At 34.2% G+C, this 26,814-nt stretch overlaps 1 protein-coding gene across 7 annotated transcripts in view; it reads left to right on the forward strand.

Annotated features, from left to right (window-relative positions):
• The window catches only part of LOC129750884 (dystrobrevin beta), a 138,344-nt gene extending 115,539 nt beyond the window's left edge, over positions 1–22,805 (forward strand). For 3 of the 7 annotated variants that reach the window (XM_055746028.1, XM_055746032.1, XM_055746029.1), the window contains 3 exons: positions 9,807–9,854; positions 19,401–19,444; positions 19,710–22,805. In XM_055746028.1, coding sequence (XP_055602003.1) covers positions 9,807–9,854; positions 19,401–19,444; positions 19,710–19,772 — 155 coding nt within the window. In that variant the 3' untranslated portion in view covers positions 19,773–22,805. Of the gene's footprint in view, positions 1–9,098; positions 9,855–19,400; positions 19,445–19,709 lie in introns of all 7 variants that reach the window. The other 4 variants (XM_055746030.1, XM_055746033.1, XR_008738520.1 and 1 more) reach the window with 3 other exon arrangements.
• Positions 22,806–26,814: the final 4,009 nt, after the last annotated feature.

Below are 26,814 nucleotides of genomic sequence, written 5' to 3' on the forward strand. Positions count from 1 at the left end.
AAAAGTGAACAGTTTGAAGGTTCTGTTGCGGAAAAAATGACAATTTTGTTGCGCACGGCCATTGGTACACTCGTTTTTTGAATGTTTCTATCGCCGCGTACGGAAAGTCTTCTAGTATTTATCAGCAGTTAAACGTAGAGAAGTACTTCGGAAGTTCACAAAGGTTGCATAAGATTCACAAACAAGCTTTCCAATCAATGTTTTCCATTATATAACCGGCTGAAAAAACTCAATTTTTGAAACAATATCAGAAGAAATCATCTAATGAAAATTGCTACAAAATGTAAGAAATTTAAGGTTAAATAGCAACTCGGATCTGTATAGTCTTCATAGTTGGTCAGTTTCCTCGTGGATTTTCAGACAGCTCGCCGGATCTGTGATATTTCAACGAAATCGCGACCGAAAACATTGTTCCAATATATCTTCCGGCAAAATAATGCTTTGTAAAAATGGCGTCTCATACTAATTTTGCACCAGACTAGTTTCACAAAACAATGGAAACAAATGGGAACAAATGGAAACAATGGAATGGTGTTTGATGTGTAAATCTTGAAAATTCTTACCTTAGAATATTCGCAATGAGCCTGAGAGCAATGTAAACAACATTTTAAACTGTTTGGATACCTCATTCACTGTTTAAACCAAATTAAGAAGTGCGCGGCCATTGGTACACCAACACTTTTTACAAATTCGCGTTTTTTGTGACGTTACAATGAAAAATCTCTCGCTTTCAAATTTTTCCCTTAAAGTACGTAAGTTTTACTACGTGTCAGTGCCTTTCTTTTCGTAATCGCACAAAAAACGATTTTTGTACGGCACAGAGAACATTCATCATAGCTTAAATGCGCGGCCATTGGTGCCTTCACGGTATGTCTGTGATATGGCAGTGATTCTTCATCCGATACCTACCAGTTTTTTATTTTTCCTAGGAGTAGGGCTTCTTGTCTCTTAGTCGTTATAAACGTAGGTTTGTTTCCCTCGTTACAAAGTTAAATATTGTTTTGTGGAAAAAAAAACTCTAATAAGGACTCACCTCTAGTGTTGATAGCTGTAGGGGAGAGGAAGGCTATATGCGCATATTAAGGAAAGCACTCATTTTCTCCTATACTCCAAAAGATAGGAGTCTGAAAACTATATGCACATGAGCGGACATCTGTTTTATATACGTTAGTGAAATTTTTCTGTTAAAATCTCTTACAGTTTTTGTGAAAATAATTTTATAATAAAAGAAGTCAAAATAGCCGATTTCCGAAACTGGCGGGCTAAATGCGCATATTTATGTTTTTAGCTATATTTCATTACCACTTGCAATATTTTGATATTATTTAATTGAAAATGGTAGGAACGGATGTTATGCATACGTCAAGGCCGAAATTTTGATGAAATTTTTTACATCACTAGTTCTTTTGCATGAAACATAGTTAAGTATGCCATATGGCCATATTTCATGGTAATATTTTTTCCATATTGTATTTTTATCGGATCAGTAGGAAGTTCTTCTTTTTTCGCTGTAAGATCGTGATTTGAGCGTAGATTTCATGTTTAAATGATAGAAAGTAAAAAATTTATAAGACTAATCTATTTTTCGTGATATAGGCATTTAACCTGCCTTGATATGGGCATTCAGAACCTGTCTCTTATTCCAATATCTTATCATTTACAACTTTGCCAAAAGCTTCGATTTGTTGAATTTCCGATTTCCAGATGAATAAGAAAGAATATCCACTAAAATTTTTATTCACAGAATCTGTATGCACAATAATTAAAGTTCAATATATTATAACAAAACTGACAAAAATCTTGTTTGAATTTTTAAATTTTTTCGACTTTATATAATAAATTAATTTTTTTATGCCATGTGTTAAAAGCCTATTACCCTCAAACTGCACTAATTAGATATGATGAATCTCCAGCCATATCGTCAATCGGCTGTATGCGCATATTACCCAATATGCGCATATAGGAACACTTCCCCCTACTTCCCCACAGCTTGTGATATTCGTTAGCGTCGCATCATATGAGAAACTGCTGGTAAAATGCCCGGCATTTTCTCATATATTCTACTACCATCGGTGGAGGTATATCGGTGCTATATCCGGGAAAATACGCTGAAGATACACTCACCGTGTGCTTACCTTTCGGTGTTGGTATTTCTATCCGTATAGCCGTGATGTGTCCGTCGATAAGTTCTGAAAAGGGAGTAAATTTAATTCTTTTGTTTACTAGTAAAGCAGCCCTTGGGTGAGCGTTCTGCTCTTCGTAGAGAATCTTACCATTCGGGGTATATAGCCCTTGTACCATAACCCTTGTTAACCCAAGGTTCTTGGGTAAAGGCAAGGACCAGGTTTTCAGAGACGAATCTTCTCAGTAGTGTACTCGAGGCTCCTACAGCATGGTGAAGATTCGCCTGAACACACTTTAAAAGGTGTTCATTTCTGTGGCTTTTTACCATGTTTTTGTTTGTCCCATCTCGGTTTACTCCATGTGCTTTGGATTGTTGGGGCTGTTTTGGCAGCTTTGAGTTTAATATTTACAGGTTTGTTAGAGGTAGGGGAGAGGCGGGCTATATGCGCATATTAAGGAAAGCACTCATTTTCTCCCATATTCCAATAGATTGGAGTCTGAAAACCAAATACACATGAGCGGACACCTGTTTTACATACGTTAGAGCAGTTTTTCTGTTAAAATCTTTAACAGTTTTTGTGAAAATATTTTTTTAATAAAAGAAGTCAAAATAGCCGATTTCCGAAACTGGCGGGCTAAATGCGCATATTTATGTTTTTAGCTATATTTCATTAACACTTGTAATATTTTGATATTATATAATTAAAAATGGTAGAAACGGATGTTTAGCATACGTCAAGGCTGAAATTTTGATGAAATTTTTTACATAACTAGTTCTTTTGCATGAAACAAAGTAAAGTATGCCATATGGCCATATTTCATGGTAATATTTTGTTCATATCGTATTTTTATCGGATCAGTATGAAGTTATTCTTTTTTCGCTGTAAGATCGTGATTTGAGCGTAAATTTGATGATCAAATGATAAAAAGTAAAAAAATTATAAGACTTATCTATTTTTCTTGATATAGGCATTTAACCTGCCTTGATATGGGCATTCAGAACCTGTCTCTTATTCCAATATCTTATCATATAGAACCTTGCCAAAAGCTTCAATTTGTTGAATATCTAATTTCCAGATGAATAAGAAAGAAAAACCATTAAAATTTATGTTCACAGAATCTGTACGCACGATAATTAAAGTTCATTATATTACATCAAACCTGACAAAAATCTTGTATGAATTTTTAAATTTTTTTGACTTTATATAACAATCAAATTTCTTCATGCCATGTGTCAATAGCGTATTACCCTCAAACTGCACTGATAAGATACGTTGAATCTCCAGCCATATCGTCAATCGGCTGTATGCGCATATTACCCAACATGCGCATTTAGGAACACTTCCCCCTATCTTTATCTCTAGAACTGCTCTTTCCACTCGGGTCTGGTTTTTGTTGATCTTGTTCTTCCATGGTAAGGCCCAAGTCCAACGTACCAGTCCCTTCCGGCAAGCAATTCGCACAGGATTACTTTTGCTATCTACCTATTTCTCTCTGGTCCCGAAGTCTGGTTCCTGGTCCATAGACTGGTCCTGGTCCTTTGACTCCGGTTCATTGAGATCGAGAGTTGCCAATTCCTTCGATGCTTTTACCTGTTTAAACCATGCTTTCCACCCTCCGGTTAACTTTCCAGATTTTACTGGAACCAAATCCGTTTTAAATCACGAAATTTCTTTTGTCCAGCTCCTTCTTTGAAATCTCGTCTACAGTAAAGACTACCTCGAGAGCTTCGTTCCGTTTTTAGACAAAAAAATCCGTAAAATCTCCAGCTTTCGGTTGCTCAACTCTTCGTTTTGGCTTTCGATTGTAGCCTGATCTGTCCTCGGAAGCTTCAGGCAGATGAGACTTCAGGATCTTTTATCTGGGAATTTGATTGTCCCCAACAGCCATTATCTCTGCACCTGTCCACGGCTTGATTGAAGGCATGACTTGTTTTAACAAGTCTGATGTGGCCTGGTCAAGACAAGCCACCACCATAAACCCAGATTTGAATGAGGATTTTGCAAATTTTGGCTTCAGTCTCTCAAGCCTTTGGCCAACAACTGCCTTTTTTTAATTTTGACGTGTTCTGTCGTCAACTGAGTGACCGGGTAGTTTTTGTGAGTATGCCTACCCTAACAGAACTGGCTACCTCTTTATAAGAGGGCCTTTTCATGTTTTCACCCGATCTCACTGGGTGGTTTGCCCCATGAGATCGTCCATTTGACTTTTTGGTCTGTGTCCGTTAGACTTTAGAGTGCCCCAAATGACCCGACTTTTGAAAAAGTTATGTGCTGCAGGATAAAATTAATCCTAGGCCTAGAGCGAGATCTCATGCCAAATTTGGGCCAGATCGATTCACTGAAAGGGGTCGCTCAACGAGCATGAGGTTTCTATGGGATTTTGAGACATTTTGTTCAGGAGAAACATGAAAAACCAGTTTTTCATGGATAACTTTGATTTCTTTCGGCCGATTTCTTTTAAAAATGGGTTTTCTTAAAGCCCAAATTATGAGAAATATTTTATCCGAAGACTGCAAATCGATTCGAGTTAAAATAAAAAAATTATTAGGCTTCAAAAATGGGCTGACTTTTTTAAGGGCTGGTGAAAAACTAGTTTTTCATGTTTCTCCCGAACAAAATGTCTCAAAATCCCATACAAACTTCAGGCTCGATGAGCGACCCCTTCCCTTGATCCGATCTGGCCCAAATTTGGCATGAGATCTTGCAGTAGGCCTAGGAAAATGGATCCTAGGCCTACTACAAGATCTCATGCTAAGTTTGGGCCTGCAGTGCATAACATTTTACAGGTTTTGAATTTCCTATACAAATTTGGGGCAGTCTATGGTCCGTGTTTGTTTTGGCTCTGTCGGGTCTTGTCGTTTTGTTGGGGCGATTGGTCCCTTAGCTCTTTTGGCCTTCGACTTTACCGCGCTACATGAGCCATCCTTGTCCCCACTGCGGGCCCGGTTCGCAGTGGTTACTAGGCACATTGCCTCTTCATATGGCTCGCGATGAGCTTTCTTAGCGGTCTTTTCGCCGCGCCACTGAGTTGTCGTGTATCAAGGTTTTTCGGTTCGGCGTTTGCATCTCCTTGGCACTCCTGTGAAAGACTTGTTTAAGAGCTGTGCTACGAGTTCACTTTCGTTCGTGTCCATAGTTTCCGGCTGAGACGAACAGTCGGCACTCTGTGTTCATTTTAAGTCCCACGATTAGCTAGAGAAGAAACGGTCCGCTATGTCAGTGTCCCACAGTAAGGGCTGTATATTTATTGTGGCGTGCGCCCTGGTGCCCCATATGTGCCGTTATCGACTGAGATTCCCTCCAGCCATACATCCCATCGTCACGGTGCCTTAAGATTTGGCCACCTCCTCACTTGGCTATTGTCGGGTTAAACTTTTAGCTGGCTGTCATTTGTGATCATATAACCCGTGGAGGCGTGAGGTAGGAGCGAGTGAGAACCAGAATTATGTTTGTCATTCCTTCCAGATTGTCGACTCACCATTTGAAGCCGTGAGGCGCATGTCAGGGTCTTCAGGAAACGGTCAACAGCGTGCATCGAACTCAATGTTAAGGTTGCCAGATTGCCCAGTTTAATCAAGTTTGCCCGGATATTTGATACAAAATTTGGGGTAAGTCCGGCCCGGCCCGGTTGCCCGGATTTTGTCCGGATTTATTCACTCCAAAACGAAATTTTTAAGCAACTTTTACAAAAATTATCATGAAAGGTTTTTTGAAAGCCTGAAACACAATTAAAAATCTTTCGATAAGTTTTGATGAAAAAGAAAATTTAATTTTTTTTTCTTGATTTTTGTTGAGTAGTTTCTGAATTTTGAGAAAATTTTCCCGTATATTGCCCGGATTTGTGGTCATCACTTTTGAAATCAAATGCCCGGATTTTGCCAGGCTTTCATATAAAATTGCCCGGTTTGTTCGGCCCGAATACGTGCTGAAAAAATCTGGCAACCTTACTCCATGTACGGACCCAAACGCTAGGAATCTACGAGCCGATATTTGTAGCCGTCTTGGTTTCGTAATTGCATCTCAGCTGTTGAGTGAAGCCGCTCAATAATCCGATGCTGTTCCTAGCACCGCCACTCTTCGTACGATTTGCCAGGAACTTAATGCTGCTCACTGCTGCTGAACCACTGAACGATTGGAATCCGATTGATTCCACCTTCGATTAATCCGAAAACCAAATCCGATTGGATTCGAACTAGGCGATGTGTTAGTCTGGTAGCCCTATCGATCAGAGCTGTGTCGAAAAACTGATGAAGCTTTGAACGGACGGAATAAGTTAGCCAACCCCAGTTGGATTCAATCCGAAATTTGCGTAGAGCTGTATCGATCAGCTGAAGAATCGTGGGATGGTCAGAATGAGATTTATTCCGACTTCGTTGAGTCCGAAAATCTAATTGGACTACAAACCTTCCTGTTCCGGAACCGCAACAATCAAAGAAGGCGCTCTGTTTGGAGCAGCTTCTCCCGTTCCAAAATCAACATGAGTCGGCCAATACAGAAGGCCTCTGGAGTCCAATTTCTACGAAGACCAACTGCGGTTCAGTCGTGTTGTTGCGTGTTCAACCTACCTCTGGAAGGGGTTTCCTTTTTGAGGTCAAGTGCCTTCGTTTCCTGAAGCCAGAATGTAGGCGAACCCGATGAGGCCCATTGCGTGCGATTGTCCTGTAATGCACAATTCTGTTAGATTCCTTGTTGGGATTTTTAAAATTTACATCTACCTCGTTAAATGCTTTCGTTTGAAAGGTTGATTGCGTTGCGTCCACCTGCCCTCCTTGAGTTTCCGGGATTTCCGTGCTGTCGCTCAGACGCCGAGACCGGTGCAACCAAGGCGGGTAAAGCTTCAGGTGTGTTCTTATACCAATGCACGGAATCGTCCATCTTGTGACAGGCAATCGTAAACGTAGGCATGGTAGACGAACAATTCGCTGTCAAAAAACGCTCCGTCTCCACCCCCCACCAATGAGAAACTTTTGGTACCCCTTGCCTACTTTTCCTCAATATGCACCCACCCTAATGACTCACCCTGGGTGCAACCGCGTGGAACGAAACGGATGAAATTATCTTTCTGTTGACGTTTCAGTCCCGCACTTTTCTACCAGCTACTTGAAAGCCGTAGTTTTAGGATAATTTTCTTGTCGGCTTGTTTTCTTTTTGCATACACGGTTAATTTCATTCCATCATTGTCGCTACACGCTTAACCGCGTTTCTCTGCTTTTGAGTGCTCAAGCCTTTTCTTACTCGAATCTGATCAACACGTTACAACCGCATAAAACCCATTTTCGATCATTCAAGCACTGAATCACAAAATTCGGTGAAAAAATTATTCGAACTTAAACCTAAAAATCACTTTTCTAACTGATACTAGAAGGACCAGTAAATTTTCTTCAACATTGCGGAAGATCTTCTTTTAAAACCTTTTAAGGGGGGGGGGGGGTAGGGTCTAACGGGTAAAAAAAAACACCATTTTCACGATTTTTTTCTAGAGCTATCGTTCAAACAAATGTATTCAAATTTTTTGAATTATACAAAGCATTGTTTAAAGAACATTTAGTAATTTTTTCGTTGAAAAATATTGAAAAATGAGCCGGTGACGGAGCACTTTCGAGGATGCCTTTTAGAAAACAGGATTTGCGGTGGACACTGTATCTCAGCACAGAATCAACTGAAGTCAAAAAATCAGAGCAAAATATTTTTAATAGATGTTTTTCTGGACCCCAACGTTTTTATTTAACTTAAAAAAAATTTTATGAAATTTTTGTGGCTGCTTGAAGTAAAAACTACGATTTTTCACGAAAAAATCCGCCATTTTTTATCTGTAAAATCTCCCCAAATTAAAAAAAAGAAAAAAGAAAAACGTTGGGGTCTGGTATTTTATATGTAGAAAATATGTTCCAAATTTGAAAACAATCGGATAAGTAGTTTTCAAATGACGATGTCCACGGACTTTAAAAATGTGCTTTCGAGAAAAACGCGTTTGAATTTCCTGCTCTTGCTCTCTTGCAGTATTAGGTAGGAGGAGATAAAGGCCTATAACTTCTACAGTTTTGCTTCGATTAACTTGAAAATTTGACACAACATTCTTGAAATGTTTTACAATAAGAAAATGAAAAAATAAAAAAAATCGATTTTTTGAAAGTGTTAGACCCTACCCCCCCCCCCCTTAAATTTCTTTTTGTTACATCAATTGACTTCAGGCTTATGAAAGTACATTCGACCGGTGGGATCAGGATCAGGAATATTTTTCTAAATTTGTTTTTTCGGTCAATTCTGCCTTATGCTATGCCCTAACAATTACTGATGCAGGTATAACACGTTATACCCTTTGAGTCGAAGAAATGCAAGTGCAAGAATTTTGGAGGATTTTTTCATGTTTCTTAAAGATTTCCGACTTATTTAGATTGGGCTTCAACTGCTTCAAATGTTGCGAAATTAAGACAAATTTATCTAAGTATCTTAAAAGCTTTACGACGTTTGAATGGAATTTTGTGTAATAGCGCTTTACAGGTTTGACTCGACCTCATCATAAGCAAATTCAAAGAGTTGACACCATCAGAGTTTTGAATTTTGACGCACACAAATGTATAAAGAGGGGGAAGTCTTTTAATCGATTCAGTTAGTTTGTTAACTCGGTATATTTTCAGAAGATCTCATTCAATATTTACCGTTTCATTCATCACCCCATCTGTATGTTTGTTTCTGTGAACAACAATTTCAATATCTTAATGTGCTCTCGGCTGAATCATTACTGTAATTAAGGTTCACCGACATTCCATCCGCGCAGCCAATCTCGTGCTATGTTCCTCCACGACTTTTCAACATTAATCAGCCGGAACTTCTTCTAGAGCTAAAGCTAGCATCTTTCGTAAGTGTGCAGTAAGCAATCGATATCGCTATTATTCGATTTCAGTGTGGCTCAGCGTTAAGAACTCTTTTCCCAATTTCGGAAAACTAAAAATTCACCCGTTAAATTTCTAGGTACTGCGAAAACCATCGAAAACGCCATCCTCAAGGAACGGAGAGTTTGAAATATGCCATCAATTGGATCTTCTGATTAGTTTATCTATCTGGTCGAAAATACATTTTATAGTGCTTTAACGATAAGGAATTGGATAGTTTTTTACTGTGTAGATTCTGGGATGAAATTTTTTTGTCTGCGTTTACCTAACTACTAGCAGTTGAAATTTGATTTTTGGTAGATCTTTTACTAACGATTAGATAGACATTTGTTTGAACATACTATACCTATGAAACTAAGCAGCTTTATTTCTTTAGATTTTTTAACAGTAATATTACTTAGAATTCACATCACGGAAGACAAGAAATTTGAACAAAAGAAAGACATCATACCAATAAGTAAATCATTTAAATAGAAAAAAAGACAAGCTCCTATTGAGTCTTCCATCAATGAAAAATAACATCATTTTTCCAAAAACAGTTTACTCAAAAACACACAAAACCACCTCGCCTCGTTATCACAAAGTTAATTCTAACGCCACTAGAAAACCAAAATATTACGAAATTTTTTGTTCCAAAACACTAACCAAACTTCATCATCACGAATTACGTCTACTACAATCTACAATCTACAACAACAACTACACGAATTCACCAATAACTTGCTGCTTCAATCTTCGAAACAAACAACGTCGAACGAACTCCGTAAAATCGTCTTCCAACTTTCAGAGGATTCCGACGAAGAGTATGGCATGCAACTTCATGCCAGGCAGTTAGGTAAGACTCCACATTTGATGCACTGTTGATTCTATGAACCTTTTGAAAAACATATAAAATTATCATTATGACTTCCTGTATACCTATCATTTCTGTAACTGTGTTTTATTCAAAAAAAATCTGTTTAAACATGATTCTTTGCACCAAAATTGCACCTATTGCTCTACTTTACTTCTATCTTTTAAGTTAATACAACACGCAGACTTTTATTTCAGTTGCAGAAATTTACCCTACATTCCGCTTGTCTAAGAGTCCTTATTTTAGGAGTTTATCGAAATATTTGTAGTTAGCTCTTTGGTAAGAAAAGTTGTGAGTTGCGGATTTATGTAATGGATTTTTTCCACCACAGTTTGTAATTTATGAACAAATCTATTCCAATTGTACAAGTACAAATTTGTAGCCATGTTTCGTTTAGTTAACTGAGCCTTAGAGTTGCTCAAATTTATATGGGGAAAAAATCATGAAATCTCAAGCGTTAGAGTTAAAATTGATACAAGGCCTCAAATTTTTATGAAATGCTGAGTCGTTTTGTTAGAGAGGTACAAGAAAACTCAGTTTCGCATTAATACTGGATGAGTTTTAAACCAAATTGAAGATTTTTTTTACCTCAGGCCCTGAGAAAACTAAAAATGAACCCAAATTGACACAGTCTATTATCCACGTCAAGCCAACGACTTTTCCATTTAGACCTTAGAGAATTGAGTGACACCCGCAAAAGATTTAACGAAGACTTCTATTGAATTTTAACTGGTGTAAGTAAATTCTGACTGAGTTGGAGGTATTGATTATAATTTATAATCTATCAATCATCACAGATAAAGGATCGTGACATGCATTCCGTCAACTATGGAGTGAAAAAGATTGTATGAATGAGTATTAGACTGCCCCAAATTTGTATGGTAAATTCAAAACCTGTGAAATGTTATGCGCTGCAGGGTAAAATTGATCCTAGGCCTAGTACAAGATCTCATGCCAAATTTGGGCCATACCGCATCACGGGAATGGGTCGCTCAACGAGCCGAAAGTTTGTATGGGATTTTGAGACATTTTGTTCGGGAGAAACATCGAAAATCTGTTTTTCATCAATAACTTTGGTTCCTTTCGGCCGATTTCTGAATTCGGGTTTTTTTAAAGCTTTAATTATGACAAATATTTAATTTGAAGACTGCATTTTTATTAATAAAAAAGTTTTTAGTCGAACATAAGCCTCATTAACCACTCTTAAAAAAGTTAGTCCATTTTTGAAGCCTAATAACTTCTTTATTTTTGGTCTTATTGAAATGCAGTCTTCGGATGAAATATTTGTCATAATTTGGACTTTAAGAAAAATTGTGTTCAAAAGAAATCGGGCGGAGGGAACCAAATTTATTGATGAAAACCCGGTTTTCGATGTTTCTCACGAACAAAATGTCTCAAAATCCTATACAAACTTTAGACACGTTGCGCGACGCTTACCCGAGATCCAATATGGCCCAAATTTGGTATGAGATCTTGTACTAGGCCTGGGATCAATTTAAGCCTGCAGTGCATAATTTTTTTTCAAAAGTCGGGTCATTTGGGGCACACTAGTGAGTATGTTCCACCGTTTTCCAAGTTTGAGTATAATAGTGGCTCCAGAGATAGAAAAAACACTAAAGACCGAGATGCTAAACTAATCTCGACGAAATCTGTTGGTTGTCGTAAAACATACCCACTGCAGCATAAAGAAACTGGGTCTTCAGTCAATCCACTCTCTGGAGCCACTGTTGCAAACATTAACGGTCCATTTTTCGAGGACAACTTCACCAACGAAATCGCTGTATGTTTCTTAAGGATGTTGAATCAAAACGTGGTTAAACTAAATTGCGTGTAAATCTATTATTTGTTTATAAAAAAAATCAAAGTTTCTTTCTTTTTGAAGACCAATATGTATAAAAGACGAAGAAAAAAACTCAGTTAAGATTCTGGTCAATCTAGTTCAAATTGGCGAGCCTTTCGTTTCATTCCTGCCATCAGATTTTGTACAGTCATCTTATCCACTTTGTTCGCGTCAGTACGCCAGTATGCTTTGAACTGCTTCTTGCTGCTAACAATTTTTTGGGATTTCTTAAAGTTCTGCTAATCTATCGCCCAATATTTTTCGATTGGGCGAGATTCTAGTGTGTTGGAAGGGTTCATAACCTTGGACAAAACCTGAATGTTGTTAGCGGCATACCACTCCATGGCCATTTTTCATTATGGTAGGATGTATTATCCGGCCAAAACAGCACAGGCAAGTCATGTTTCTTCAGGAAAAGCAGCAAATGCTTTTGAAGACACTTTTTCACGTAAATTTCCTGGTTGACGTTTCCGGTTGCAACGAAAATGTCGCTTTTAAGGCCACAGCTTGACAAACGAGATATTTGTTGGCAAACTTTGAAAGTTGATAATGCTTGAAAATCAAGGATGGTGACTGGCGAATGAATCATTCGCCATTGAGCATTTGAAAAAAATTACACGATGGCACTCAGTGAGCGAACCAGTCGGACTTTTCGGCCAACCTCTCTAGTTCATCCAGGAGACGAATGGGTTGCCTGTCTACCATCCTAAATATGATTCAATCATCAAGCGATAGTTTTGGAAGATGATCCTACACAGAAAAAACGCATACGACAATTTTCAGCCACCGATTGATAATTGCAATTCTTTAGACCGCATCCGATCATTCGTTCTGCTTTCAAAGTTGGTTTTGCTACAGTTTGGTTGCCTGCGTTCGGACGCTTTTGAAAGTAGCTCGAGTGTCAGCATTAGGAAGATCCTTTTTCATGATGAGCAGTATCAACTAATTTGATATTTTTTTTGTTTAAGAAATTGATATCACATAAACTATTTGAATAAATAACCGTTTTAAAGCGAAATATAATCCATTTTTGATTGTGATAAATGTGTTAGAAATGAAGTGGGTATAAATGTAATGAAAAAAGAAATGCTTCCATTTTAATTATCGGTGAAAAGAGATTCCAAAACTTGTTCGTCTGATTATTAAAATAATATATCTTATTGTTAACTTTAATACTTTTTTGTGTATCCTTCTGTTGTTCGACTGTTTTCGTTAACATGTATTGAAAAATCCATGAAAAATTATTTAAAAAAATGTTTCAAGCCTTTTAGCAAGTTTCATCAAAAATGATTTTAGACAAGAAACAATTGATTATTGAGCACTAAATTTACAAAATTCCTCCCAGCCAGCGTCTCAAGCCTCGTAGTTTTTATCAAAATCGACAAATTTATCAAGAGAAATTTCATACACTACTTTTTTTCAATCTGTAGAATTGTGTTTTGGATATCTGGCAGGACTTTTAATAAAGCATTATCACATTATCTTCATCACATTATCACATTGGTCATTTTTAAGCAAAATTGTGTCATTTTAGTGAAAAATTATTGTCAAAATTTTGTCATATTTTGTACATTTTTTCATATCTTTGTCATAACTTTTCCATATTTTCATATTTCTTGAATTTCCGTCAAATTTATAATAGATATTATAGTTAAAAGATTATTGTCATATTTTTTTATAATTTTGACATTTTTGTTATATTTTTTTCATAATTTTGTCATATTTTGACAACAATTTTCTAACTTTTGTCATAGTGTTGTCAATTATTTTCAATATTTTTGGGTTAAATTTTTGTCAAAATTTTGCGATTGTTTGATCATAAGTTTAACATATTTTCATCATAAATATTTCATATATTTATCACATTTGTCAATTTTTTTTCATAGTATTGTAGCCTTTTTAAAAAAAACTCATTATTAATTTCAAGTTTGAAAAAACTGAACACAGGGGAACAACATTTTTGATACCTATGTTTCAAAAACTGATTTTGGAAGATTTTTGCGTCTTAAATTCAAAACATTTGTCAGATTTTATCTATCACCAATAGTTATGGTGGAATGGCGTGCGGAAATTTTAAAATTGGTCAGTTTTGGGTTAAATCGATCTTTGATAACTGATAAACAAACAAGCGTACATGAAAACTAAAAAATGTTTTAAAATCAATTTATTATACCTCATTGAATCAATGAGACGGATCTTTCATAAATACTCCTTTTTCAGAGATACAATGCTTTAAAAAAATTAAATTGTACAATCCAAAAGATTTGATTAGAACTGTTCTTTTCATCATTCAAGGAAGTCATTGAATATTTGAACTCATTCAACAAATTTGTTGAAGACTGCGAAATGATTTGACTTATGGTTACGTTTTTAACTACATCAAAGTTTCTATTCAGTTAAAATTTTCTTTAAAACTTGGTCAAAATACCCGTTTCTGCAGATTTGGAAAAAATACAAAAAGAAAACTTCTATAACTTTTCTCTCAGAAGTCAAAATTACTAGCGGTCTTTGGGAAAGTTGATCATTGATTTAAAACCTTTATTTTCAAAATATGTATTGATAGTGTTATATAGTGCTGCCAAAAAATTACACAAATTTGTGTTTATTATATTTTTACCTATTTTCAAAATTTATCTCGAAAATAAGGGCTGATAAACTAAGTTAATATTTGGAATCAGCGCCCCAAAATAAGTCAAAATGAGCTCTTATATTTTTGCTCCTAGGAAAAATGTGAATTTTATTGCCTTTTGTTATCAATTATTTGACTCAAAATAGCATCGAAATAACACCCAAACTAGTCCGAATTTACATTTTTGTGAATACATCATATTTTTAACTTATTTATCTAAGATATATAAATTTTTATCTTCCTTGGTAATGAAAATAGTTTTTTTTTCAAAAATATGCAAGCTCATAAAAAATAGGAATATGTTGCGAAGAAATCAAATGTCTACCGTGTACCGTTTGGCCGCAATTAATTGTTATGTTAAACTATGTGTGCGGCGATTGAAAGAGCATTATACAGGCGATTGAAAAGCATTATACAAACATGCCCGTACGCAAGCGCTTAAGGTTCAAAACCAGCAGCACTCACAGACAGATTCAATCAACGTTACTCTTTTTATCCCCAAGCGTCAGGTTCAGACAAAGATTCGAGAGATCCGAAAGAGCGCTTGAGTGAATCGTTGAAGAGTGTGTCAAAATTGAGTGAACGAGTGGATTTTGACCATCCTTGCTATGAACCACCTTTTTTTCAAAACAAGGCTATTTTGATTTCGTTTTCTGTTTCCTGAAGCTTGACTTTCAAAATAACTCAAAAATTTTTAATTGATCGCAGTTATTACGAATTTAGCGGATTGTCTTCCTTCTTCCTTTGGCACAATTACAACACAATTGACTTTTTATCACTCTATCACAGTTTTTGTGTAATGGCGCGATTCCAGATCCAACTGAAACAGAGTATAAACTTTTTGAGACCTATTGAAGTGCTTTTAAGGGTATTTCGAGGCAATTTTTCTTGTATATTCATCCATTTATCGTGTCATTTGTGATAAAACACTGAGTCATTTGCAGTCCCCTCAAGTACTAGACATTAAATTTCTCAAAAAAATTCTCCTTGTTTATCTCCGGAAAATAGAAGCGAGACTTGTCAACGAAAAGTTTCTGGCTGGAAACCTGCCAGATGACTGCTAAAGAGTTCGTTTGGCTGTCAATTACGATTTTATTCAAAATATCTCCCCGCTAGCATTAATATTTTGCGCACGATTTGACCACCGTATTTTGTTTATTTTACCGGTAGGCAGCTTTTCTACCTTGTAGAAATGAAGTTAGGCATGTTTATTAGTCAATTAGACGGAAAATTTTATCTTTTTTATCACTTCCTCAATTGAAATTTTCGGATTGAGCAACAAAAAACCCTTCACATTTCTTAACTTCATGGAATCAACCATCTTCAAGTTTATTCAAATTTTAGCTCACTTTTGGATCCTCTAGGACTTCTTCAGCGATTGTTTAAGTGAACTTTTGTCGAATAGTTGATTTTCAGTTGTTTTCGGGCTCTCACTGGGTCTTTCCTGGATTTTTTTCGATCCTGCCCTAAAAAATTTGTCAATGAACTTCAGTTTTGGGCGATATCTCAAAAACCACTTGATAGATTGTGGCCAAATTATGTACGCGTACATATTACATTATTAGGTAGCTTCGCTGAAAACTGCATCAATTTACAACCCTGTATTCAAAAGTTATTCATAAAACAAAGTGTTACATTTTTTTTTTTCGAATATACTCCTTGGCTTGACAGGTTTTTTAAACCATTTAAAGGAATCTTATAAATACAATAAATCTAGAGGCACTCTAGCAAATATGCCCAAAAAAACGTTACATGTACCTTATAATTTTTTTCTGATTCAAATGGTTGGGGCGGTAGGGCATTGGATAAATTTACAGTCGTTCTTCTTTTAACACTCACTGAAGTTTCACCGTAAAAAATCTTAGACGAGAAATACCGAAAATCCGCGGGCCGCATGTGGGCCGCGAGATTCGTTTATGCGACCCGCGGAGCTTTTCTCTAGTTGAATTATTTTCTTCAATTTTCGTTCATAGATTTTCGGTTATCAAAAAATACTATTCTATTCTATTCTATTTTGTTTGTTTATAGAGGATTTCAACCAACATGGTCTTTCGTCCTTTTAGGAGATTTTTAACATCTACATTGTGAATAAAAAAATACCAGTCAAAAGATTTTAAACTTCGAAAAAAGCAAATTGAAAAAAAACTAAGGACCGCTGATGAACATAATTTTTTTCACTTCTATCAAAGATGAAGTTGTATGATAAATCTGCTCATCAAATATTTTTATGAAAAATATATATTTTTTCTCAAATCAAATTTGGTAAAAGCAGCTAATTTTGTGACACTTAAATTCTAGGAAAAATTGAATCCTTAATAAATGAAACATATGTATTTGTTTTGAGAAATTGAACTTTGAAAATAACAAATTCAAAAGGTTCTCATAAATCAGCTTTACAATTTTTTTATTTTGAGCCGACCACTTTTTAAACTTTATTAAAAGTATTTATACATTCCATAAAATTTAATATATTTTCTTCTGGTTTTGTTTTCAATTGGTTCTATAATTTCCAGATTTAGCAGTTAAGTTTTTCTTAAATTCTACAGTTTTTCCGTCTTGAATTTATCATTTCCCAATCTTATCTCCAATCGTTGTCGGTTAATCTTCAGGTGCATGATTTCTTTTCCGGATATTCAGAGTGGTGAGCCAACATTTTTAAAAAAAATCGAATGTGAGTTTAATTGATACCATTGATCCATCTTGCCCAGAATATCACGCAATGATGTCCTTAATCCAGAAGTATGGAAATTTAGTTAAGAAAATCTTTTCGAAACTTTAGAAACAATTAACCAATCGAGAATGTAAACTGAAACCAAGATTCTTTGATAAAATTTATTTAATATTCTTTGAAATTATAGTTTTTCTCGGATATCGACAGCTTTTTCTCATCATTTTGTTACGAATTTCATGACAAAAAAAAGTCCAACTCTGAAAAGACACCGTTTCAAAAGTAAAGAATAACTTTTAGTTTATCGGCCTAAGCGGTGAAAAGTGATGTCCTTTTTAGTAGGGACATCTAAAGATTATGAATTTTTTTATATAGATGGGATATAAGTTAGATGAAATGAAAGATGGTGAACTCTATCTGTATCTACCACTTCATAGTAGTAGGCCCGTGAGGAACAAAAATTTGAAATGTTATGATAATGCTTCTAAATAAATTCTACCCGCTCATTTTCACCATCTTTCATTTCATCTCACCTTCTCTCCCATCTAGGTATATAAAAAAAATCATAATCTTTAGATGTCCCTACTAAAAAGGACATCACTTTTCACCGCTAAGGCCGATAAACTAAAAGTAACAAATATAAATTACGGTGGTTAATCTTTTCATAAAAGTATAAAATAACGTGGAAAATTTCCACTTTTGATGAAAAAAAAGTTACGCAAAAGATATCTATGTTTAAAAGATGGTTTGGGAAAAAATAAAATTTCTTCTTAATTTTCTGCAAATTCCAAACCAAAAAATATTGCTTTTTTTCAAACAGTCAGCATTTGGCGAAAAATAACTTATAAAAAATTTTAAAAAAATATCTTATGATACTTTGAAAATGTAGAAAACTATACCATTTTTTATTTTTATGTTATCTGTTATTATAAACAAGTTATGGAACAACGAAAAAAAGTGGCCCATGATTCCCCACTCTCCCATACTCTTACGATTCACATTTTGGGATACATATTTTTATGTGAGAAACATTTTAAAGTGATAAAAAGAGATCTTCAAATCACGTATTGTTAAAACAAACAAAGTTCGATAACTCGAAAAATAAAATGTTTATAATTTGTTGAGATAACAGCATTGTTGTTTTGTTCTATTTGGCACATTTTCCTAGAACATTTGATATCTGTAAGACATTCCTGTTTCGAGATATAGCAAAGGAATCAAATATCCCCAGGGATCAAGTATCTGTAGGGAACACTATGAAATAAGATAGAAATGCAAAGTAATAGATAGGTTGAAAAATTAGAACAAAAATCAATGAATATATGTACATAGGCTCTGAAAGAAATCGAGGAATTAACTGAAAGCAATCCAAAATAATTTGAATTATGAAACAGGAAAAGAACAGGAGAATGAGTATGAATATGAAGAAGTAAAAAGCTAACAATTAATCATGTCGTTACTGGCTGACACCGTTAGTGCGTGAAAAGGAGGTGAAAAAGAGATAGAAAGTAGTTTATTAGAAAAATATGTTCAGATTTATCATAGGGGGCTTTAGAAATAAAAGATCAGATTTAAGACGTTTGTTGACACGAAAAAATGTGTTTTTAATAATCTGAAGAAAACTCCATAATTCAAAGTTTTAATTTTAAGCAAATTTACTACAGTATCCTCATTCTCCCCTAATGTTAGTTCCTTATCTCTGGAGCCACCATTAGAACAGTGCGTGTTTTCCCCAAAAATGTTGTGACCATCACTCGCGAAATTCTATTACGCGTTTCATCTGGACTTTAGATTTATGGTATGATTTTTTTTTGTTTGCAATAAATTCAATTGTGGCGAGCAAATGATAAAATTTGGTTTGGTGTTTCATATTTGTTAACCATCACACTTTGAAATAATACTGGGTCCAAAATGATACCAAACGACAATCGCACAAGTTTATAATGCTTGCATTCGGTTGAAATTTCAGGATTTTTCCAGTTATCGTCGTGCTTTAAACGATGTTGAATAACTGTCCGTAGCGTATATGCCATTTTATTCCACTTTACCAAACGAATTTATCTGTTAGCAGTCCAATTTGAAAAACGGTTTTTTTTAATTTAGTAAAAAGTAAAACGAAGATAAAATTTTGAATTTTTACAAACAACAATCAACATTCAAATCATTCTATGCACATCTCAAAATAAGTTTTAAATTTAATATTTTGAAACATTTCCGTAAAATATATAGAGAAGAGCTGTAAATAGAAAACAACAAATGTAATATAATCATACAAAACTAGGAAGCTTCCGGTTTACATAGTTCACCTTTTTAGCTATGCAACAGCAAAACAAACCAAGGAATCAATTTTGTAATATACCACAAATCCACTTTCCCACACTGTTCTTGCAGACTTTGACGAAATGCAGATGGTTGGTCACGATTGGAGCGATAAGGTAACTACATTTGTATATGGCGTAGAACAACTTAATGAACCGTTTTCCACATTTGAACATACTTCACCCTAAAAATGTGGTATTGTAATTACTACTGTGTTACTAAAACTCAAAGGTGTTCAAATTATGGATGTAAATGTTTCACAAAACGAAGCTTGCACTGCACATCAAGCTCATTTTGTCGTTAACAATTTAGGATGTATAGTTCTGAATCTTAAATAATGTTAGTAGCCTAAAAGTGTTTCATTTTGTTTCGTCGAAACAGGACAACGCACAGTGGCAGGAGCAGTTTGCCCAGTGGAGCCTCAACTCTCAGAACCACCAGTAAAGGGGGCCAATAAACGTGTTCCAAAAGTACTGGAAACTCGAAACAGCGTGGCGGATCCGGATGCAGACGCAGACGAAGAGGAAGAAAGCGAAACCTTCAACTAATTAGCATCACGGCAAACCTAACCGAATACCTAAATAGGCAAAAAATGCGTCACGACATCACTCATCTTCACATCAATTCTTCTAAATCTATTCTAAAACAAAAAACATTCCATATTAGTGCAGCAGTGGTCGAAAGAAATAAGCTTTATCGATAGCATGAGTCAACAAAAAAAAAGTTTAAAATACACAAAATAGCTTAATCAGATTTTTCCGGCAAATGGCAACCATTCCATATCAATAAAAATAATAGAAGTTAAACTAGACAGCATACAATTGAAAAACCACTTAAGAGAAACACATCCCACACACACAAACACACAACTACATAATCGTCTTACTAAAACAAAAAACAAAAAGACGCACGCTCTTTTTTTTAAACTCAAAATTAAGTAGTTTTGGTTCAAAACCGCACTTCAGTGGCATCCCTCAACTTTGAGTTTGCCCAGGCAATAGCAAAACTAAGTTCTGACAGGCATACTCAATACTAAGTTCGGCAGCCGAACTCGAATTTATCCTTTTTTTCGAGGGTAGCTTATTTTCAGGGAATTAAAGGATGATTAAAATTTGTTGTACCCGGATGTTGCTGTTGCATTGCAATTGCAGAGCGGTGACACTCCCAGTCAAAGAAAACTTCCGGATGTTACTTCCTACGGGAAGTAAACAACATCCGGAAGTTTCCGGACATTCCAAGCCGCTCACCGTATGATGACAATGACGGACAGAATTTTACGCTGACACGGTGATCATGCATTCCATTATGAAGTTCCTTCATAGTCTTCCGGTAATTGTTCCGGAACGACAAAATTTGGCGACGTGTTCGTTGGTTGCTGTTCCAGTTCGAACTGAACTCGCTAAGTGTTTTCAGTCCAACAAAGAGAGTTCAATTTCTAGTTCATAAGGTCGAACTCAGCTTTGCTCCCTCGCCGAAGGAAAAAAAAGGATCAATTTTGAGTTCGCAGTTCGAACTCCATTTTGAACAATCGCAAGGAGGAAAAAGGGTACTTAACTTTAAGTTCATGGAATCGAACTATGTTTTGAACCTCGGTCGTACTTAATTTTGAGTTAAAATAAAAGAGCGTGCGCGTTTAACGTGAGTGCTTTTTAGCGAGAAGGAGAGATAATGAAAGAAATAATCAAATTGCTAATCGAATGCTTAACTCTCATTCAAAAATGTTTGAAACCTGAAAAAAAATTGTAGCAATATTATTTGTGCTGTTTCTTTATCATTATTTTTTATTTTTTTGGGATAACTTGTCCCGGGAACACTGTTACGAGCACTCGAATCCAACTCGAAAACTGGTTACACTGCTAGTTCGTTACATAAGTTATCTTCTATATGTAGGTATATGATAATTCGCAAGCCATTATAATCGTTAATTAATGCATGATCACAAGTCAACGATTCCGTCGATCGAACAGATGTTTGTGTACTTAAAAACCGCTCGATAGGTTTATTTATTTCCTTTAGTTTTTTTAGGTAATGTATATTTTGTTTTGTATAAATTCGATTTACGTTTAATGCTGTTTTATGTATTAAGTTATTGATTTTATAGATGAATAAAGCTATAAATGTTCAATGTTGTTCTTGTTTTATATTTGCTCCCAAACATAGTTGAGAAACTTATTGGTTTTATCATAATTATTTTTTTACTTAAAATTTTAACCTGTCTTTTTACGCTGTTATAATATATTTTTCAATTAGATTTTTTTTTTCAACCTATTTTTTTCTTTTAACGGCTAATGATTTACTACTTTCAAAAACAGGAAATTTGAGAAAAAAAATGTTAACGAATATATCACGAGGTAGACTTCAACTAAAACATAGGAAATCGGATTTATTGGAATCGAAATTAAATAATTAGCGAACAGAAATTATAACTTACTTAAAGTAAATTTACTATTTAAACAAACGAAGAGAAAAAAAGTATAATCATAAAACGTGTTTTCGGCTAAAAAAAATGTAAAAATGGTAGAGTTTACCAAAAATAACAGAACAATACTGTATCATCAATATCGTATACATACTTACATTAACATTTACTCACGAGAAGATTGAAAAAATAGAAGATTTTTTTTATTTTCATTCTATAGGACATCACCCAGTACTTTTAAATGGATAATGAACTAAAGTTTGTAGACAGCAAATAACAAAGAAAAAAATGAAACAATTAACAAGTTAATTAAACCGAGTACCAGATTTCGATTATTTTGTAGAAGTTTAAAGAATATCAAACTTTAGAACCATCATCTAGTAGAAGAACGTTAACGCAGAGAGACAAAGCAAAAAAAACCGTAGGCTAGCGACAACGATAACAAAAACCTGTAAATCACAATATTCGAAACTCTAGCAAAGAAACATCTTATGGAACCACATTCAACACAATTAGGAAAAAAAAGAGCAAACAAAATCGACGACACGCAAAAACCATAAACGCGTTAGAAGTTTGTACAAATCTTAGGTGGAAATTTCTTTTAAAGTTTGGCTCTACCAATTTGAACAATTAACAAAATACTCACGATCCGTACTCGTAAACACAAATAAGGATTATAACTACATTGTGATAAATGTTGAATCGTATTGTATTAAACTTTGGAATGAAAATAATGCAAGGGGAAGTGAAATTTAAAACAAAAAAACAGATCATGTTTCGGTTCGAAGGATTTTTAGAACAACACTTATGGTGGAGGAATATGTTATTTGATTGGAATCATCCCCGTTAGACAGTGCTTAAAAACATATTCTTTGAAATCGTTAAAAGGACACATCATTCCTAGTGAAAATTCCTTCTACATCTACCCACATCTACCAATATCCTTTTAGAATCAAACAAAACGTGAATCGAAAGGCAAGCCATGTACCCTTATTTTAAGAAACAAGAAGAAAACTAAAACTTGAACCCATCATATATGAAAATAAATCCATAAAGTATTAAACAAAAATGTCTAATATCTTTATATCACAGAAATGTGCGGCAAAATTGAGTAAAAAGAATTCTTTTAGTAGCATGTTTTCATGCATTTACAAATTTAAGCAGAAACGTCTATATAATTATCAGCGTACAATGGATAATAGACCAATCCAATCCGTTCGGTAAAATGGAAGTACACTGAAAATTATACCCTTTTGTCAATTTTGTTATTTTTGTCATTTTTGTCATTATTGACAATATTGACATTTTTGTCGTTTTTGTCATTTTTGTCATTTTTGTAATTTTTGTCATTTTTGTAATTTTTGTCATTTCTGTCGTTATTGCCATTTTCGTCAATTTCTTCATTTTTATCATTTTTGTCATTTTTGTCATTTTTGTCGTTTTTTGTCATTTTTGTCATTTTTCGTCATTTTTGTCATTTTTTTCCACTTTTGTCAATTTTCGTCATTTTGGTCAATTTTAATAATATTGTTATTTTTGTCATTTTTCGTCATGTTTGTCATTTTTGTCATTTTTTTCCACTTTTGTTAATTTTCGTCATTTTGGTCAATTTTAATAATTTTGTCATTTTTGTCATTTATGTCATTTATGTCATTTTTTTGTCATTTTTGTCATTTTTGTCATTTTTGTCATTTTTGTCATTTTTGTCATTTTTGTCATTTTTGTCATTTTTGTCATTTTTGTCATTTTTGTCATTTTTGTCATTTTTGTCATTTTTGTCATTTTTGTCATTTTTGTCATTTTTGTCATTTTTGTCATTTTTGTCATTTTTGTCATTTTTGTCATTTTTGTCATTTTTGTCATTTTTGTCATTTTTGTCATTTTTGTCATTTTTGTCATTTTTGTCATTTTTGTCATTTTTGTCATTTTTGTCATTTTTGTCATTTTTGTCATTTTTGTCATTTTTGTCATTTTTGTCATTTTTGTCATTTTTGTCATTTTTGTCATTTTTGTCATTTTTGTCATTTTTGTCATTTTTTTCATTTTTGTCATTTTTGTCATTTTGGTCATTTTGGTCATTTTGGTCATTTTTGTCATTTTTGTCGTTTTTGTCATTTTTGTCATTTTTGTCATTTTTGTCATTTTTGTCATTTTTGTCATTTTTGTCATTTTTTTCATTTTTGTCATTTTTGTCATTTTTGTCATTTTTGTCATTTTTGTCATTTTTGTCATTTTTGTCATTTTTGTCATTTTTGTCATTTTTGTCATTTTTGTCATTTTTGTCATTTTTGTCATTTTTGTCATTTTTGTCATTTTTGTCATTTTTGTCATTTTTGTCATTTTTGTCATTTTTGTCATTTTTGTCATTTTTGTCATTTTTGTCATTTTTGTCATTTTTGTCATTTTTGTCATTTTTGTCATTTTTGTCATTTTTGTCATTTTTGTCATTTTTGTCATTTTTGTCATTTTTGTCATTTTTGTCATTTTTGTCATTTTTGTCATTTTTGTCATTTTTGTCATTTTTGTCATTTTTGTCATTTTTGTCATTTTTGTCATTTTTGTCATTTTTGTCATTTTTGTCATTTTTGTCATTTTTGTCATTTTTGTCATTTTTGTCATTTTTGTCATTTTTGTCATTTTTGTCATTTTTGTCATTTTTGTCATTTTTGTCATTTTTGTCATTTTTGTCATTTTTGTCATTTTTGTCATTTTTGTCATTTTTGTCATTTTTGTCATTTTTGTCATTTTTGTCATTTTTGTCATTTTTGTCATTTTTGTCATTTTTGTCATTTTTGTCATTTTTGTCATTTTTGTCATTTTTGTCATTTTGGTCATTTTTGTCATTTTTGTCATTTTAGTCGTTTTTGTCATTTTTGTCATTTTTGTCATTTTTGTCATTTTTGTCATTTTTGTCATTTTTGTCATTTTTGTCATTTTTGTCATTTTTGTCATTTTTGTCATTTTTGTCATTTTTGTCATTTTTGTCATTTTTGTCATTTTTGTCATTTTTGTCATTTTTGTCATTTTTGTCATTTTTGTCATTTTTGTCATTTTTGTCATTTTTGTCATTTTTGTCATTTTTGTCATTTTTGTCATTTTTGTCATTTTTGTCATTTTTGTCATTTTTGTCATTTTTGTCATTTTTGTCATTTTTGTCATTTTTGTCATTTTTGTCATTTTTGTCATTTTTGTCATTTTTGTCATTTTTGTCATTTTTGTCATTTTTGTCATTTTTGTCATTTTTGTCATTTTTGTCATTTTTGTCATTTTTGTCATTTTGTCTTTTTTGTCATTTTTGTCATTTTTGTCATTTTTGTCATTTTTGTCATTTTTGTCATTTTTGTCATTTTTTGTCATTTTTGTCATTTTTTTATATCGTATTTAACCGTTTTTCTTTGCGTGCATGGAGTTCGGCCGATTTTACAGAAAGACTTGAAATTATTTGAATAACTATTTATAAGATTTTGCCAGCGGCTTTGGCGTAGTGGTTAGAGTTCAAGCCATCTACGCAAAGGTTCATGAGATTTAATCCCGGTTATGGCATACATAGTACACTTTCTGTGGTCTGGTGGTTTTAGCATTTGTAAAATGCTAGCCATCATTACTTCGAAAGATGTACGCCTAGAGTTAAGGAAAGAAGATCTCTTCAAAGAAACATGAAGTTTCACTGAGATTCTATGTGTGTGTGTTCGTTTAAACAAAAAAAAAAAAAAAGACAGTCTGTTTTAGCATCCTTTTGTTGAAACGCACTCGTTTTTTCCAGGTCTTAAATTAAATGAGTTTTCTTTTACTTTTATTTGAAATTTCAGGTTCGCTTTTACTTTTTAATCCATACACGCTCTTTTTTTTAACTCAAAATTAAGTAGTTTTGGTTCAAAACAGCACTTCAGTGGCTTCCCTCAACTTTGAGTTTGACTGGGCAAAAGCAAAACTAAGTTCTGATAGGCATACTCAATACTAAGTTCGGCAGCCGAACTCGAATTTATCCTTTATTTTCGAGGGTAGCTTATTTTCAGGGAATTAAAGGATCATTAAAATTTGTTGTACCCGGATGTTGCTGTTCCGGTGCATTGCATTGCAATTACAGAGCGGTGGAAAGTCCCGGTCAAAGAAAACTTCCGGATGTTACTTCCCACGGGAAGTAAACAACATCCGGAAGTTTCCGGACATTCCAAGCCGCTCACCATATGATGACAATGACGGACAGAATTTTACGCTGTCACGGTGAACATGCATTCCATTATGAAGTTCCTTCATAGTCTTCCGGTAATTGTTCCGGAACGACAAAATCTTGCGACGTGTTCGTTGGTTGCTGTTTCGGCACAGAGAACGTTTCGGTTCGAACTGAACTCGCTAAGTGTTTTCAGTCCAACAAAGAGAGTTCAATTTTTAATTCATAAGGTCGAACTCAGCTTTGATCCCTCGCCGAAGGAAAAAAAAGGGATCAATTTTGAGTTCGCAGTTCGAACTCCGTTTTAATCCTTCGCAAGGAGGAAAAATGGTACTTAACTTTAAGATCATAGGATCGAACCAGAGTTGCAAGATTTCAGATAATCATTTGAAATTGATACTCATCGTGATGAGTATCAATCAAGCAGCACAATGAATTTCGTTGTGATGCTCAAAGCTTTCGATGTCAAACGAAATTCACTGAGCATCACATCTAGAAAAAAATAGAAATCCAGAATCCCATTAGAGAAATCTTCAGCTATGTTCCCCTCTTTTTCCCCTACTATTTTTTGACAACAGTTAAATTTGTAACGAATCTATGGAATATTTGAATGTATCATATAATGTGATTAGCTTTTCACACTAGCGTCACGCCAAGTTGAACGACTCCAAACGCTTTGATATAAAAAATAAGAGCGCTTTAATGATATGGAGTTTATTGAAACTTTTTAATATCGAAAGTGTTAAAGCTCGTGGTACCTATGTTTTAAAAAGTGTCTATGTACACAACACACTACCTTATAAATGTTGAGAACAACACTTTAATTTTATAATATTATTTGCAAATACGGCGCATTGGTACTAAACAATTCATAATTTAATAGTCAAGACGACTTA

Source organism: Uranotaenia lowii, chromosome 3, assembly GCF_029784155.1.
Source record: "Uranotaenia lowii strain MFRU-FL chromosome 3, ASM2978415v1, whole genome shotgun sequence".
NCBI lineage: Eukaryota > Metazoa > Arthropoda > Insecta > Diptera > Culicidae > Uranotaenia > Uranotaenia lowii.